Below are 17,500 nucleotides of genomic sequence, written 5' to 3' on the forward strand. Positions count from 1 at the left end.
TAATATGACAAACCGCTTTATATGACCATTTTGGTACGTTCCCGAATCTTGCCATATAAAATTCTCCATTTACCATGATTAGTCTTCAGATATTATGACTACTTTTTTCATCTTTTTCGGATTTTTAATCAATTTGTTGTGTCAATTAGGCAACTTGACAGTTGCAATCGTGCCACGTGTATTCTCATTTCATCTATTTACGTTCACTTTATTGTTTCTAAGTTTATTTAATATTAATAAAATAAATGATTAAATGACGTTTTTTTTATTATTTTGCACGTGACTATCAATTCTGGTGTGGTTAAACAATACTGTAGCTGTTTTGGTTATTGTGATCATTCGGATAATATAACCCAAATGGTCTGGTCACAAGGTGGTCATAATAAGCACAGCCTACACTATTCATTAATATGTTTTTGAATAAGTTTTACACAGGAACAGGCACAAAGGCTTGTGAGTGAATAGGAGAGAACTTACTTTGTGGAAAAATAGCCCATACATTATTAAAACATTTTGGCTAGAATTGACAATTACCGTAAAGAAAATATGGCTTAAAATCTCGACTTGTGAAAGTAACTGCAAATTCATGTAAATCTTATGACAATTCTGGGTAAACAAAATACTTGTCGGTGTCCGCTTACCTTTGTTTACAAAAGCCAGCAGCAGCTATTTACTCGAGTAGGGAGAGGTTGACAGGAAAAAAGTTATTTGGAAAATAAATGGTCAGATGCATCACAATTGAATCACATTTGGCAATCTCAAAACTATTTCTACAGCAAATCCCCAAAGGGTAAAGTTAAAATCGATTTGTTTTTGATGTAATTATATGATATTTAACTATTGATTATAAAATATTAGTTTTTTTTTATTTTTGCACATTTATTATTCAGTGATGAAACTCATCTATTTAAGCTGATTAAAATTTCATTACGCGTTAGGATTTCTTTTAGTACGACAAAACAACTCGCTAATGAGCTTTCGAGCAGCCATTTACAGAGGAAGTGTTAGGCAAACCTATTAATAAGTACAACAAAATTAGTACTGAAAAAATTAGCTGCTATCTGTCTAGGCCGTCTTGCTTTGGCCGGAAAAAGAAAAATAGAAAACGTGATATATGATGTATGTAAGATAGGTAACTTAATCGAACATCACTTTAAACTATGTAACCGACGGTAGCTTACAGGTATGGGTGTTTTTAAAGACTTTATGATTAGACTGGCATAGACTATAATTGAAATCTTTGCAAGATAAGGAAGCCGAATTTATTGACGATTGCTAAATAGATGGCTGAACACCGACATATGTTGTAGGCTACATGCACAAGATTATTTTCATTCACCAGTTTTATATAGTACTGTGGCGGTCAGTGCCACAGAAATATCCCACACCTAAATTTGCTTGTTTTTAAAAATTTTAATTGGATCTGTATCTTTACTTTTTACTTCTGTGTGACCTTTTGTGTTCTAAATTGCGTTTGATTTCATCAGTTAGTTCCATGTGCACGTGTTACAGAGAAGGTCGTTTTATATTTTCTGATTTGACGAACGTTGAAGTTACACTTTTAGTTGTCGTGAATTCTGTGTGCTTTCTAGGAAGAACAGTCAGCCTTTTCGAGGAGTCAGAACATGCAGTTATTATATATTCAGTTCACCAATACGCCACAGTTGCATTGTAATAACATCTCCACGTTTTAAGCTATACTGGCTTGGGGCTTGGGCCCTTTTCTCTGTTCACTGACTGCATTTGTAAGCGTGTTTCCTTTCGTTGTGTCAGATAAGAGTTGAACGTATTTTTTGTTTTCCAAAGTTTACGAAAAAAGTGTACGATATATAACGTACGATAACAGGAATATTAACTTATTATTCCCGTTTCTCATCAGCAGCGCAATTGCTAAGAAAATGAAATTAAATCCACACATCACGTGGATTTTGATTTTTGTCATGACATGTGACTTGGGAGCTGGCAAAATATCAGACAATTGTTTGTTTCCTACCCATCAGAATGATAATAAAACCATCACTCTTGTAAGCGATTTTTGTGGTGGAAATGTGGAAAAAGTTGAATATGAGCCAAACAGAAATTCCATTTTTGATTATTTGTCGTGGATAAAGAATGTTATTGAAAATGATGCAAATTTTTCCAACACCACCAAAAACGACTTCCTTGAAGCAGAGTGCCATGAAACGAATTTCGATTTATCCCTCTACTACAGAGTAATCAACTCCCAGATTTGTCAAGATTACCATAGAAACATTCAAAATGAAGACAAATTGATAACTTTTTGTTCATCCAAGCAGTTGTTAGACAACTTAACTCAAGATCAGTTGTTTGGTGACAATTATGATGACATTTCCTACTCGTGCAGGTTATATATATTCACTCACAATTTCATAAGTTGCAGAAACCAGCAAAAGGTCACCTGCTTAATGCATAAAAACAATAGCAAGACTCAGTACATATCGTACAAGGAAACGACTTATGAGGATATTCCGTTTTGCTTTCCTTTTACTTGTCCGTATTTTGAGTATTTAGAACCCGACAATCTGCCAGCTTTATCAGTAATAGGAAAAAACGTTTTCGACTGCATGCCTCAAACGTGTCAGCTCGCCCATTATGCGATCGCTATAGTCGACTCATTTATGTCGCTATTAACAGTCTTGGTGAACGGTCTCATCCTTCTTGTCGCAACGAGGACCGGACACTTCAACTGCTCGCACGGGTAGGTTAAAGGATAATGGGACAATATAAGGGTGTTTAACATTTTTCAGTCTTCATTTACGACATGAATTTTTGATGGCTTACAATGCGCATTAAACTTTAAAAGCAGCAAGCTTATTACAAAGTGGTTAATAATTGCAAAACAAATTAACCTAACGAACTTATTATTTTCCATTTATTATGTATTAAGCTACAGTAAGTCGTAGTCGTGCATAGCCTAATACCTGTCCCTGATTATGATATTGATCTAGTTGTCGATAAAAAAAATGACTGCCACCATTTCACGGGAAAAAATAATGTGTTCGAAGCTATTTTTCAAAGTTTCTTATTAACCTAACTTAAATGCTATAACATAGTAACCAAAACATCACCTCTACCTTCTAATCTAAATCTAACTCCACTAAAACCAACTTTTTGCATGAACTTTTTTCTAACCTAATCGGCTATCTTTCTCCTAACCTAAACGTCTTACAACAGGCTGCGTGACCGATTACCGTGAAATAGTCGCTTCCCAAAACAATTTGTGTTATTTTCAGCTGAAAACATTTATATTGAAACAACAATAAAAACCTTCTATATTTCAGATATTTCTCAGTGTCTTTGGCCGTCGCTGATCTCATAGTAGGACTGATTACGGAGCCATGCATGGTGTACAATCACTTTAAACAAGGCAACCGTAATCTTGCAAAACGAGAAGAGTACGAAGATTGGTATTGCAACGTCACAGGCTTCTTTACAAACGTTTCACTTTGCGCATCTCTGCTTACTTTAATATCTTCCTCAGGATTTAGGTTTGTTTTTACACAGCCTGACTGTAACCATTACTTTTTGTACGTAACGAAAGAAAACTGTATAGACTTTATCTCTTTAACTATATACATTAAAGTTAACAAAGTAGCCTATCTATGCTTTGTTGCCATATGTGGAATTACAGGTTGTTTTGGCAGATACTTCGTGATTGGCAGGCCGCTATCTTATTGGAACAGCCGAAGAAAATTAAAAAAATACGTGCTGCGTATAATATTGATTACCTGGATTTTTTCTGTGATTTTCGGTCTTGTGCCTATTGTGATTCCTTACGACCATTACTGGATACACTTTGTCGGCATGACATTGTCTGTTAAAATGGATGAGCTTTACATATATCATATGACACTTACGATTGGGCTAATATCATTATGGGTCTTAACGCTTTCATTATGGATAAAAATCAAGCGATTCAGCACCCTACGCTTACAACAACTCAGCCAAACATCTACATATCGAACCACGAGGGAAACTGTTATTTGCAGTTTTCTCAGATCGATTATAATAGTTTTTACGATTTGTTATCTTCCGTTAATCATTACCCAATCGTTTGCCAGCCTGCAAACCATTGACCTTAGGAATTTTCCAAAATCTTTCGATGTTGTTAGTAATTATATCTGGAATGTCTTCATGTTCTTGTCTTCTAGCTTTGTTCTCGGAAATTCGTTTGCAAATTTCTTCGTCTACGTATTCGAAGATAGGGAGTTTACCAACGCTCTCTTAAGAGCTACCGGCATGCTTTAATAAATTTCTATTGACCCTGAAGATTAACAAATCAATTTCACTTTTATCATTGAATCAAAGAGTTAGTCAGCAATTAAGGTTATCCTCAATCATAGATCAATTCTTCAAAAAATATCGATATGCTATCTCATTTGCAGCTATATCTTGCAATAACGCCACTTGGTATAATTTCATTCACGGATAATGCAGACTCCGGATGTTATACTGCAACACGTCTATGTACAGATATATTTAAACTTTTCAGATACATGTGTGGCGCCTGTGCTGGCATAATGGCAAGTTCAAAAACTTAAACATTTTAAGAATAAATCGCAAGCTAACTTATATTTACAACCAGTGCAGGATTAAGGTGGATGCTATTGATGCTGCAGCATTAGGCCCATTCCTGAAATAGGCCCAGACGAAAACAGACGTGAATTTTCCGGACGCTGAACAGTTTTCCTTTGCTTAATTAACCCACAAATAATTCTTATTATGAAATTTGTAGTCCGACTTTCGCACGCCTAGGCACAGTGTTACGCCTAGGCACGTAAGATAAAGCAAGATTTTGGCATAGACTACTTATTTAAGATGAAAAATTATAACACTTTTCGAGCTGTTTCAGGGCCCTTCATTACTTCAGCCGCAGATAAGATGCACGGCTTTATTAACTCTTCCCCAATCGTGTATGCTTTTTTTGGTTTTAACTATTCGTAGAGAAACTAGATAGGATTCATGAAGAAAGGATTTTTCGGTAGTCGTCATCTTTTCATTTGCTTTTTTTAATCGTTCATATCAGAGAATATTCGTCCAAAATATTCAAGTGGCTTGCCTTCAAGATTGTTGTGCTTTGAATGAAAGTGACGAACAACTTTAGAAGGTTTCATAACGTCATTTGGCAGAATTTGGGAGCACACCAAACATTAGGGCCGTGACGATTGTTCACTACCCGGAACTATTGTAAAACCAAGCTCCAAGTATTTTTATTGTATTGCCTGACAAATTCCCCTTTTCGTTTCTTACTTCCCTCTGTGACACTCAACTTATCTGCATATGCCCTTTTCGTAGTTTACATTTGCACCTACTGATACTTGGTTCATTTCCATTTTGAGAATTATTTGTTTCAGAAGTCTTAGTTTTTTCCTTCTTGTTAAAATACACTTGTTGGTTCGTTGATTCCATATTAATCCTTCTGTAGTTTAACAGGACAAGCTATTGCAGCATCTGAAAAGTGAAGAATGACCTTGTATTACAAAACTTTTTGAAAGCTAGACGCAGTTTATGACGAAACAATCATAAACGGCACAAAATCTAGGTCATCGGAAGGTTAACCTTTATTATTAAACAGTTCTGCAGTATCAACGAAGGAGAGATAGGCTATGCCAGTTTTAGCCTGCTGCTGTGAATCGGCCAAGCGTAAAATGAGTTTTACAGGAAGTATCAACTTTGCAATGCTTATGATTCCAGATTAAAATTAGCTTGGCAGAAAGTAAGATACGGTACTTCGCGGACCGGCGGTTGAGAACCACTGAGTTAGGCTAAGCCTTAGGAATAGATTAGGTTAAGGCAGTAAGATTAGTACTCATTATGGTTGGGAAAAGAGTTAGCAATCATTATTGTTGAGTTCAATGTTGTTTCATTGCCGATTCACAAGCTAACACCGTGCAAACAACTGCCGGTTCACAACAAAAAATGATGGAAACCAGTGTCAGTTTATAACAAAAAATGATGGAAAGCATTGGGGTTCACTTGGACGCTAGCGACTGCCTTAATTCTAAGACAATTGCTAATGTTTTTTTTTTTGCACTGTGACGTAGGCTAAATATACGGCGTTGTGTTTATTGTAACGGAAGATTTCAAGTTAATGCGATAAATTTTACGGTTCCACAATTTACAAATTTAGCTGCGTTTTGTGCACGCTTGCTATGGCGTCTCAACTCAGTGGATGGGATAAAGCGAAAAAGAAAAGGAAAGAAGCAGCAGAACAAGAAAAGCTTCTGGCGAAAATTCCAAAACTGAGTTCATACTTTGGAATGCGAGCAGCTTCGTTTCAATTGCCTGCGTCGGATGCGATTGCAAATTCGAGCGCTCCTGAAGACCAGGCCAAGCAAGATGAACCTGATGAGGAAAGAGAGGATAAAGAGCGGGAAAGTTCAGCGGAGAGAGCAGAGGTGAAAGGAGACGCTATCACTGGCGAAGCACTGGCGTAAACGCTGGAGGATATCACCAATGATTTAGGACAGTGGGGTAAAATCAACGCTGACACTCGAGAATATTGGGCCAAGAAAGGTTCAAAACATTGCCAACACACTGAATCGATGTTTGAAGAGAGCGCCAGACAATACCTAGGTGAATCATTCCAACGTCGATGCACTAAGACCTTCTTCGTGCGTACGCATCCGCTCAATGGTGAAAAATCCTATAGACAATGGTTGTGCTACTCGCCTTCGACCGGGAAGGTGTTCTGCTTTGCATGCAAGTTGTTCGGTGGTAATGCTGTTCAAGCAACCAAGTTCGTATCCGGCGGTTTCGACAATTGGAGGACAGGCGAATCCAGAATAAAAATGCATGAAAGCAGCGATGGTCATCGCAAGGCTATGTTGTCTTTTGCGAGCCGACAGAGGGAGGCCGGTCGTGTTGACTACCTAGCCGCTAAACAGGTCGAGGAAGAGCGGTGTTACTGGCGCCAGATTGTAAAGCGGCTCATCGACGTTCTGATATTCCTAGCTAAGCGTGGCCTTGCTATAAGGGGCGCGGATGAGATCATAGGTTCCCCTCATAATGGTAACTACCTTGGCATCATTGAGTTGTTGGCGGAGTACGATACTCTGCTGGCTAGCCATATTAGAAAATATGCGAACTGCGGGAAAGGTCACATTTCTTATTTGTCATCCACAATTTGCGAGGAGCTGGTGCAGCTCATGGGACAAAAGGTGCAGGACACCATCCTGAAAGAAGCCAAGAAGGCGAAGTATTTCTCTGTCTCGATTGACTCTACACCTGACGTATCACACCTCGACCAGCTAACGATTGTTATTCGATATGTTCTGCCGTTGGGTCCAGTTGAACGGTTCCTGACATTCTTGCCTATGATGAGACACACCGCTACGCACATGGCTAGCATACTTCTGAACTTTCTGAAGGAAAATGGCTTGGATGTTACTAACTGCAGAGGCCAGTCGTATGACAATGCGTCAAACATGTCAGAACGGTACAACGGTGTCCAGGCAATTGTGAAGCGAGAATGTAAATATGCTGCTTTTATTCCATGCTGCAACCACAGTTTAAACCTGGTAGGAGACCAGGCTGTTAATAGCTGCGCTGGCTGTACCAGGTTTTTTCATTTTGTCAATGGACTATACGTTTTCCTGTCTGAATCGACATATCGCTGGCAGAAACTGAAGAATCGCTGCACATTAACGCTCAAAGGTTTGTCTGGAACCCGATGGTGTGAACGTGCAGATGCTGTCAAAGCGCTAGTAGAAGGGTGGAAGAGCATTCAAGAAGTCCTGGATGAGCTTGCGGCAGATAAGGAGCAGAAGGCCGATACGAGAAACCAGGCCGACGGATTTTCGCGCAGGATAGACGAACTTGAGACAGCAGTTATGGCGACTGCCTGGAACGATATCCTATGCCGTCTCAACAGTACGAGCATTAGCCTCCAAGACCCTACAGTCAGTCTGAATACGGCAACTAGTTTATTGGCATCACTGGTCGACACGATTCAATTTGCACGGGACAGATTTGACGTGTATGAGCAGATGGCGATCGAAAAGGTTCCTCACGGCGAATACAAGGCTGAAGAACGTCGAGGCCGTAAGCGAAAGCGAATGCCTGATGAAGGAGCTGCAAACGAAGAAAACCTCACCCCTAGGGAAACATTCAAAACCCATATATATCTGGTCATGATCGACAGACTGTTAGCTGAACTGGAAAAGCGAATGAAGGCGTATGAGGATATATCTACAACATTCGGATTTCTTTCGGAGCTAACGTCATTGAGCATAAAGCAGATCGAGAATAAAGCTCAAAATCTCGTTTCCTCGTATCCAGATGACTTGGAAGACACGCTGGTGGCTGAGCTCATACAGTTTGCTGCATTTATGCGCACCCAGAAATCGGTGAGTGTGAACGAGTCAGCAGAGCTTACCATGTACAAGCTTTTGTCGTCGTTGAACCTTTCTCAAACATTTCCAAACGTCGAGATTGCTTTGCGCATCTATCTGTGCTTGATGGTGTCTAATGCTTCCGGCGAGCGGAGCTTCTCAAAACTGGGAATAGTCAAAGGAGAGCTGCGGTCCTCGATGAGGGAGGAAAGGCTAAACATGCTGGCGCTTATGAGCATTGAACATGAGGTGCTGAGCAGCCTTGACTGCACTGACATGATCAAAGATTTCGCGCTTGCTAAGGCTCGAAAAACAGTAGTATAAGTAAGCAGCACTAGCGCAGCATTGACAATATGCCAACGTTAAGTTGATCTGGATTAGCCTTTTCTTCATTAACTCCGCTTTTCAGGCAATATTGGTATTGAATTGTGTTGGTGTTACATAGCCTGATGTTACTCTCGAGTTTTTACGATAACACGTCGTAATTATTGTTCATGTTCATTAAAATTTGGCTGACTGCGTCGAAAGCAATAAAGGCTCTTTGGTCGGTCTGATTACGCGTGTACGGTGGAGTCAGAGTGTCGAATGCATATGTACCAATGCCTAGAAAAAATAGGCCTGTTTTTGCGCTGCAGCATCAGGCCCAGTTTCGTCTTAATCCGGCCCTGTTTACAACAACTGTATGTGCAACGCATTTTACAATTATAAACATTTATAAATTTTACAACGACTTATATGTTCATAGACTTTCATATATTTTTTCCAACTAATAAGTAGAATTTATTAAGGAGTTCATTTGCTAGAGTCTACCAACCGTAGCAAATGACAGTGTACTAACTGACTGTCAAGTGTCAAGTATCGTTTTGTGAAAAACTCAACTTTTCACTTTCGCAATGCATAGGTCGTAGGATATTTTTGCGCAACTGTTTACATTTTGGTATTGTATCACCCTGTTTGTGAGGCGCAGTAGCTATGCGGTGTAGGCTGTTTATTACTATTTACAGTTTGTTTTTAGTCTTACTACTCTGTAAACTGTTATTAAGCTGCTTTTACAGTGTGTGCGTGCAGTATTTGTTTATACGTGTTAACATCTATTTTTATTAACGCTGTGCATTGTTTCATTTCTGTTCATGTCGCTCTCACACTGCCGCACTTCTTTACCGTGTACATATGGATGGTTTTTAGCTTCTTCGTGACGCGTTGCTCGCTACCCCTGAGGACTTTCCTAGTCCTTTACGCTCCACGCTTGTTGTCGTGCGACGTAGCCAACATTGATTGTGTTTTTGTGCTTTGCTCGCAAGTTTGGTGGTAAAGTCATTCTATATGTTTGGGTTTTTCGTGAAGGGCAGAAAGTAAGTGTTGTAAAGGGAAGCCCTCTTTTTAGATTGGATTCTGTCGTTTTTAGCAAGCATATACACCCGAGCTTCCGGTACGGTTTTAATGTAAATCTGCAAGATGCGTCAGCTGCTGCTTTTCGATTAATTGCTCTCCGGTTTTACACGATTGGCCGTAAATTTAGGAAAAGAACATGGTAGAGTTTCATTTACCGACCATAGGCAGACAGTCAAAAATAAGTGTTACACATACTGACATAGTTATTGTGTTCCAAAATGCTCTTTCATTGAACACTCTGTTAGCTTATTTCATGGTTATCCGTCTAAAGCTGTGTTTCACTACTGTACAGTTTTATAACTAGATAGCCAGTTCTGCACAGTGAAACTGGTAATATTTTGTAACTTACTCCAGTTTTGATTACATACAAACTTTAACTTTCAAACTTTCAGACAACTCAGGTTGGGAAAAACAAAAAAGTCCGACTAGTCGCTATATACTGCAAGTCCCTATGTAATTGCGCTTAGACACGTTGTCATGTGTTTGCATAGCGTTAAGGGTACGTTCACACAGGTTTTATATTTGGTTCCAAAACAGGAGGTGAAAACTGATCGTTCACACGGGTAAGATTTTCGCGCTGCATTTCCAAACTTTTTGTTCACAATGATGTTGTTTTTTACCGCGTCGCTACACAAAAAAACTGCCAATCCTTCTGCGAAGAATCGAAACCTAGTGGTGGCGACGTTTTGATCAAAATATTCTACTGAACGCGTCACTCTTTGCTGTTAGTGAGGCTGTGAATTTCGTTAATTTTTGTGTTCAGCTATTACCTTCGTAACAGCTATAGTGAAGCCTGTTTTGTTGGTTCGTATTTCGATTTAATTATGTGGATATCAGGATATGTTCATTATTCAGAGTTAGATATTTCTATTGGTAAGCTTATAGTTATAAATTAAAACACATGTTGATTCCGGTGCGTTGATTAAGTAATTTAGTGTATATTTCTTTTGATGTGCCAAAAATAAATGTGTTTAGAGATTTTTTCTTTCTATAGTTTTTTTTGGTTTATATTGCATTTAGGCTATATATAACTATGTCTTCATTGAATTTAAAGGGACGATAATTCATTAACCTGGCACGGAAAACGTTCCGTAAGCTTGAAACTATCGCTTTCTTTTATTGTTTCATAATGTATTTAGTTCTAAAATGCATTATAACTTTGTTGATCAGGTAATTCAAACCAAAAAGTTTGCATTTATGAACATTATTGCAAAGCTAAAAGCCAAATAGGCCTAATAAAACTGTATATAGTTACTGAGGACTAGGCCTAGTCCTTAGCGAATAATACACGTGGTGATATGATTACAAGTTACAGCATTACAACTTGAATGTTGACAGCTCTGTTTACAAACCGTTAATCGCCTACTGAACTGCATTGAAACTTATGGTGACCATAAAATTTTAGCTGTTCTGAAAATTGTTCCCGTCCACAGAGCCGGATTAAGACCGTGATAGGCCTGGGGCTAAAAGGTATCAAGGGGCCTATACGGAATTTTGTCTCTATACCATTCAATACAAAACAAAACGAAGTAACTATTTCACCGGCGTCCATTTACCGAAGTTACTGAATTACAATACGATCACTGACAGATTTTCACTGATGCAACTCTCGTTTTGGACGAGGGGAAGAAAGCAATGAGAAGGCGTAGTGGTTAACGATGGGGATTGCATCCTGGAGGTCTCAGGTTCGAATTTTTATTCCGACTTCCTTTTTTGTTCAAATTTATTTTTGATGTAATTTAGTCATGAGAGGTCAGAGTTTGTGTCGGAAGGGTTAGTTTTTAATTGAGACTTTGGAAAGTTGAAAAATAGCGTTTATTTCAAATCGCAGCCAATAGTTTAGTAATTTAATCATGAGAAAAGAGTGTTCAAGACCGTTCGTAACTTTTTACTTAGCTTTTTCCACTAGCGCCTATATAGGGCTGCAAGCTCGATCGTTTTGAAAAGTTTAGGAGGCGTGTGGGTCAAAAACTAAGTTTTCTAAAATCTAAATTTTAAAATTCAAACTAAATTCTGCTTAGACCAAACAAAGTGCAGCATTGTTAGTGCTGTTTTGAACGTGGTAATTCCCCTAGCAGTTGGCGTGTTTCTAAGTTCCAGGTCGAATGCATAAGTTAGTTAAAAATGGTATGAAAAGAAGAAAATGCGTGGTTTTAGGCCCAAAATTCCACTTTTGACTTCGGGTCTATATGTAACAGGAATTAGAGATGCGCTATTTTTGCCATATTTTTGTATTATATAGTCTCAGGCAAGCCTAGTTGATGTGCAAAATTCCAGGTATCCCATGGAGCGGTTTTTGAGTAATTGCATTTTAAAAGTTTTTCTACTTAAAGAAATAAAAAAAAGAAATTGGCCGTTTTTCGGAAACCCATACGCCTCCTTCAGAGGGAAAAGATTGTGCGACTGAAAAAAACGGTGCAGTGTTGTGTCATTACACATTATGAATGCTTTTTTACTTTTCGCAATAAGAGTTGACATAAGAATTTGCCTCTCAAAATTATTATCACGAACGGCTTACGAATAATGAATATTCGTGCTCCCACGAAGAGTATAGTATGTGGCCCCACTGGAACAAGCGTTGCCTTGTCGAAGGACATATCCTGCATTACAGCGGTATATTGCCACTTTAAGTACCGTAACATGGATGAGCATCATTGCCACCTTTCTACGTTTGGCGCTGGCGCACTAACCAGTCCGTTACCAAGCTGACATATATATAGCAAGGGTGGTAGAAAAAACAATTGCGACATACTATTGTAATGGATGGGCAGATGCAATGTGTTTTTATTAACATAAATTCTCTGTAACAATTAGGGTTTGCTGAAAAATCGCAAAGTTTCTTCAAACTAATGAATACAACAGGTTTCCCTATTAAACCATATGTGCATTATGCTCCTTATTCATCAGAAAATGATGTTCTGAGCAAAATCGCCAAACTTGTCCTTTCGATTGGACTTCTTGGCAAAACCCGTAATAACTTATTGCAGAAATCTGGGCCTGCGCCAAAAAAGTAATCTTTATAGGAAACAGGAAAATATAGCTTAGTATAGTTTGCTTGTCATTTTGGGTGTGTGCCCAATAGTTGACCCATTTACAACTCCAACCTGTCAGCAATTGAAAGTTGAAACCACATATAGAAATGGATAATAGCATTTGATATTAGTATAGCTGAAGTTTAGACTCAGAATATGTTTGCATGCATGAATGATATTTCACGTTAATTGTTCAATCCCTTTGAGGCGTAGGACCAAACACAAGCATGTACTTGAGACCTCGTCAGTCGTCCTGCTAACAGGTCGGATCGATACAAATTAAATTACCGAGCTTTATTATATTTGGCTACAGTATTTGCTGGAAATTAATAATATCTCAATGCCGTTTCGCTTCCGTGGTGTGTTTTCTGTGGTCTTGGGTCTCATGAAATTTAAGTGCAGTGTAATTTACTACATGTACTTATCTGGTCGCCTTTCAATAGGTTAGTTGGCACAATTGAAATTACCAGATACGGAGCTGTTGTTGTCGCGTTTTCAACATACCAACAGGTATATAAGTACGAAAAATTTGACAAAGAATCGTTGCTATTGTCATTATAAATAGGGTTCAAATTTTTTCAGTTCGATGGTGATAAAATGTTGCACGTGGGATGTTATGTGAATCATAAACTAGGCAGTTGCAATTAACCACTTGACATGTAATCAATACAGTAATCACAATTGATTTAAAACGCTTTATGAGGGTTCTGATATTGGATGTTTGTAATGAACATACTGTACTGTTTGAACGACAGTAAATTAGTGAGTAACCGTCAAGAGATTTCCCGAAATGCGCATGCTGTAGTGCAGATGGGTTGCTGAACATCAGCGATTTAAGTCCGGTATAAATTATTATTATTATTCCAACCGCAAGTTTTATCCATGAAGGTGTCTAAGAAACCTTTTTCAGAGGTAAGTCAAAAATCTTACTCTGAGAATTGTAAAGAAAACTTTTAAGCACGAAGTAGGTCAAACGTTTGGCTGCATGATATGGCAGCGCCATTTTTAATGATATGTGGTATAACGTAAGTACTATAGGTGCTGATTCAGTGGGTTTGACGACAAAGACTCCATTCCTCATCTGGGGGTTTATAAACTCTCTTCGAAGGCAAGATTACAGGGACTTCGCTTGATTAACTCTTGAAAAACAGGTTGCGGTCTGTAATTTCCTAGGGCTGGTACGCAGACGATAATTCTGAGAAAGTCAATTTACGCAAGCTTGCATATGCGTAACAACGACTCATGAACGTCAGCTGCAGTTTGAGTTAAAAGTGAAATTGGTCTCCAGAGACAATTACTTTGTTCTTTACAAATGCGACTTAAATGACGAGATTGACTGATTGTTTCTGGCTGACTGATAATTTTGGAATTTAGTTGCAGTTGTAATAGTTATATAAGTTGGCACGCTACAATGTCTACATCCAATATCAGCAAATACCAGAGCGTTTTAGTAACAGTACGATAACGACGTTATGGCGTAATAATCATCTGTTTATCCTACAGCTGGAAAGCGGGAAACGATTCTCGGTTAGGAAAATTACTCAAACCATTCGAGCTGCGAGTGCAGAAGTAATAGCAGTAGTCGATAAACAGTGCTGACAACATTGGCACAAGTCAAAACTTTCCAAATGGTCAGAAAATTTGCGTCAACCGGCTTCGACATTTTTTGTTAACGAGTATTAGCAGTAGTGGTTATATATCTATGACGTAACGGAAGTATTCTGCGTGACAAAGTAGTGTACAAAATTAGACAGAGGCTTCCAAAAATGCACCCTGCAACGCGTCCGCTCGTGTGCAAGCAGCCGTGTTAAGAACTCGAGAAATATACGAAGCAAACTGCCGTCAAGAGTACTACTTTAGCATTCAGTTAAAAACAAGGCTTATCGATTGCCATAATAAGTTGAAAAATCGATGCCTTCTGTAAAAATCTATAGATATTTAGGGGCGTCTAATCTTATGTAGGGTGACGATAAATTTGGAAAGTTATTAATAGCTGTTGTGCTTGGAAGATATTTCACAAGCAAAATTTTGCGTGTTCAAGACGTGTTTTTAGTGCTTCGAAAACCACTGGGAATATGGCCTTTGCAGACAAGCAACATCACAGCAAAAAAAAAGTGCTAACTAATGGATCACATTCTGGAACTCTAGTGGAAAACCAAATGGAAGAACTTCGGGCAGCTTTTGCATTCTTTGATCGCAACGGTAACGGTTGTATTGAAGCCGAAGAGCTTGGTGCTGTAATGGTATCACTTGGTTACCAAGCAACGGAATCCGAACTAAGGGATATGATTAACGAGGCCGATGCGGACGGAAACAAGATGATAGACTTTGAAGAATTTGTTCGGATGATGGAATCTAAAAGCAGACCTGGTCAGGATGATGAAGAGGAAATGAAAGAGGCGTTTAAGGCAAGTATCACTGTATTTGTTTTGCGTAAACAAAACATTGTGATGAACTGTTGACGTGTATGAAGTACAAGGTGACAACATCGAAGGTAAACACACGTAACTAGGCACTGGAGGTAAATTGTGAATGGTTCAAGGTCGAATCAACCCTGCACGAATAAACCCACAACCACCCGACCAACATCGGTGAGTTGAATAGCTGTCTATGGGTTGAGTTGCCCTGGGTTTTATTAATTTTTAGTTAGATCGTCCCGGGTTTATATTCGTTTTGGGTTAAATCGTCCATGGTTTGAACTGAGCGCGGCCACTATCATGGATATTTTTTTAGGTTAAATCTACCACAACTATTTTTCACTGCAAATGAGTAATGTCTTAATTTTGAAAGTGCGAAAAACAAACTTCATTTTTTACCGCATCTGACGCGTGATCATTGATCATGCACAGGTTTTTAAGGTTTGATTTTGGCAACCGCTTAGAAATTTTAAGAGTCCGCGACTTTTGAAGACTAACTGCTAATTTTCTACTGTAGTTGCAGAAGTAAAAATTTTGAGAGACCGTTGGAAAAATAAGAGACCCCATTGGGCTCTAAAAACAACTTAAAAACACTAATCGTCCATACCATTATGTTGCTGATCTCGAATAGATGTCCAAGAAAAATGATTATAACATTTTAAACAATACCTGTTTAGGTCTTCGACTGCGATGGAAATGGATTTATAAGCAGGTCTGAGCTCCAGCAGGTGATGAAAAATATTGGCGAAAATTTATCGGAAGACGACTTGAACGAAATGATCAGCGAAGCCGATAAAAACGGAGATGGTCAAATCGATTACGAAGAGTTTGTCGAAATGTTGTCGAAAAAGTGATATAAGGCACAATAATGTATTTGTTTAATATTTCCGCTTATATATCAGTGTTATTTGTGTTTTTGTAAAGTTTATTTTCTGTAAAATTGCAGTAATTGTAAGTTGAAAAATTATTATACGCTATACCTTATTTCGGGTAATTTTTTAAGTGAAAACGTCGGTAATGCTTATTGCTCATCAAACAGCTTCAGAAAATGCAACTCGTTAAAAATATTTATATCTACCGCCATGCCACATAACGGTGTCGAAAGCATATGGGTTTCAATTTTTTGTTTATTTCTTTAGGTAAAAAAATTATTAAAAATGCAATAACTCGAAAATCGCTCCATGGAGATCACTGAAATTTTTTATTTGAACTAGGCTTGTCTGATACTATCTCTGGAATGTGGCAAAAATCACATGTCACTATATCCCATTACATAGGCTCAAAGTGAAAAATGTTTTTTTGGACCTAAAAACAAACATTTCCTACTTTTTCATGCCAATTCCTATCCAAGTTTTCGCCCAACCTGGAACTTTGAAACGTGCCAACTACTAGAGGAATTCCCATGCTAAAAAACAACACAAACCATGCGTCCATGCTACCCCATGATTGGTCATAACTCATAACAGGTTTTTTGAAGCTCTACGTAAATGTGTAACGAAATCAGGGAAATCTTATTTTTTGACCGATACGCCTTCTATAGGTGACTTACAGGAAGCTTAATTTTCAACTGTATTCTTTTACAATTAACCGGTTTATCTTTTTTACAGTTCACAGAAAGAAAAACTATTTTAGTCTTTCGTGCGTTACATTATGATGTAAAAAGCATTTTGTTGTGCACGTTTTGGTCCACCAAGATTTTGCTGGTTGGTACGACGCTTTCAGTATAAGATCAATAATAATACTTATAAATCATTGTGAAAGTTGAGTTAAATAAAAATGTAATATTATGCTCATTAAACGTAATTTCCAACCGATTAAATTTTCATGCAGGAAAAAAGATTGCACGAGATTGTTCTATATCACTTGGGATTTATGGCAATGGCGTATAGTAGCCTGTTATACAATTCAATCACTGCAAAATCTGTTTGCTCTTACGCTTTTGAGATAGTATGTTAAAATACAGTCAACAATAATACACAATTGCAACGCTATATTATATTGCAATGGAAGAAATCATTGTATGCAAGACATACGATTACCAAATTATGTTTCCAAAGGTGACGTCATACGGCATCAGAGATTTTGCAAAGCTTGAACCACCAACATTTTAAAGTTGAATGCCCAACTCATGCACTCTTTGAAAACGTTTTGTGTTTTGTACATAAACCGCGTGCTATTGTGTTGCACACAGGACAATAAGCATTTATAGTGCAGAGATCTCTGGTTGGGAGATCACGTGTCTGCGTCAATAAACTCCGTTTCACCTGACTTCCATAAAGGCTACATGTCCTTCTCTGCCAGCACA

The 17,500-nt window shown here is 38.2% G+C and overlaps 3 protein-coding genes across 3 annotated transcripts; all 3 read left to right on the forward strand.

The window, feature by feature from the left end:
- Positions 1-2,473: 2,473 nt before the first annotated feature.
- LOC143459849 (uncharacterized) lies at positions 2,474-4,602 on the forward strand. Its single transcript, XM_076957150.1, has 3 exons — positions 2,474-2,719; positions 3,303-3,509; positions 3,666-4,602. Exons 1-3 carry the CDS (start codon positions 2,586-2,588, stop codon positions 4,267-4,269), a joined length of 945 nt encoding a protein of 314 aa, XP_076813265.1. The 5' UTR covers positions 2,474-2,585; the 3' UTR covers positions 4,270-4,602.
- Positions 4,603-6,566: 1,964 nt separating this feature from the next.
- Positions 6,567-8,678, forward strand: LOC143458979 (zinc finger MYM-type protein 1-like). The gene has a single exon (XM_076955899.1). It carries the CDS (start codon positions 6,567-6,569, stop codon positions 8,676-8,678), a length of 2,112 nt encoding a protein of 703 aa, XP_076812014.1.
- Positions 8,679-14,692: 6,014 nt separating this feature from the next.
- LOC143460982 (neo-calmodulin-like) lies at positions 14,693-17,463 on the forward strand. Its single transcript, XM_076958697.1, has 2 exons — positions 14,693-15,186; positions 15,873-17,463. Exons 1-2 carry the CDS (start codon positions 14,854-14,856, stop codon positions 16,047-16,049), a joined length of 510 nt encoding a protein of 169 aa, XP_076814812.1. The 5' UTR covers positions 14,693-14,853; the 3' UTR covers positions 16,050-17,463.
- Positions 17,464-17,500: the final 37 nt, after the last annotated feature.

The sequence above is a fragment of the Clavelina lepadiformis genome, chromosome 5 (genome assembly GCF_947623445.1).
Source record: "Clavelina lepadiformis chromosome 5, kaClaLepa1.1, whole genome shotgun sequence".
Taxonomy (NCBI): Eukaryota; Metazoa; Chordata; class Ascidiacea; order Aplousobranchia; family Clavelinidae; genus Clavelina; species Clavelina lepadiformis.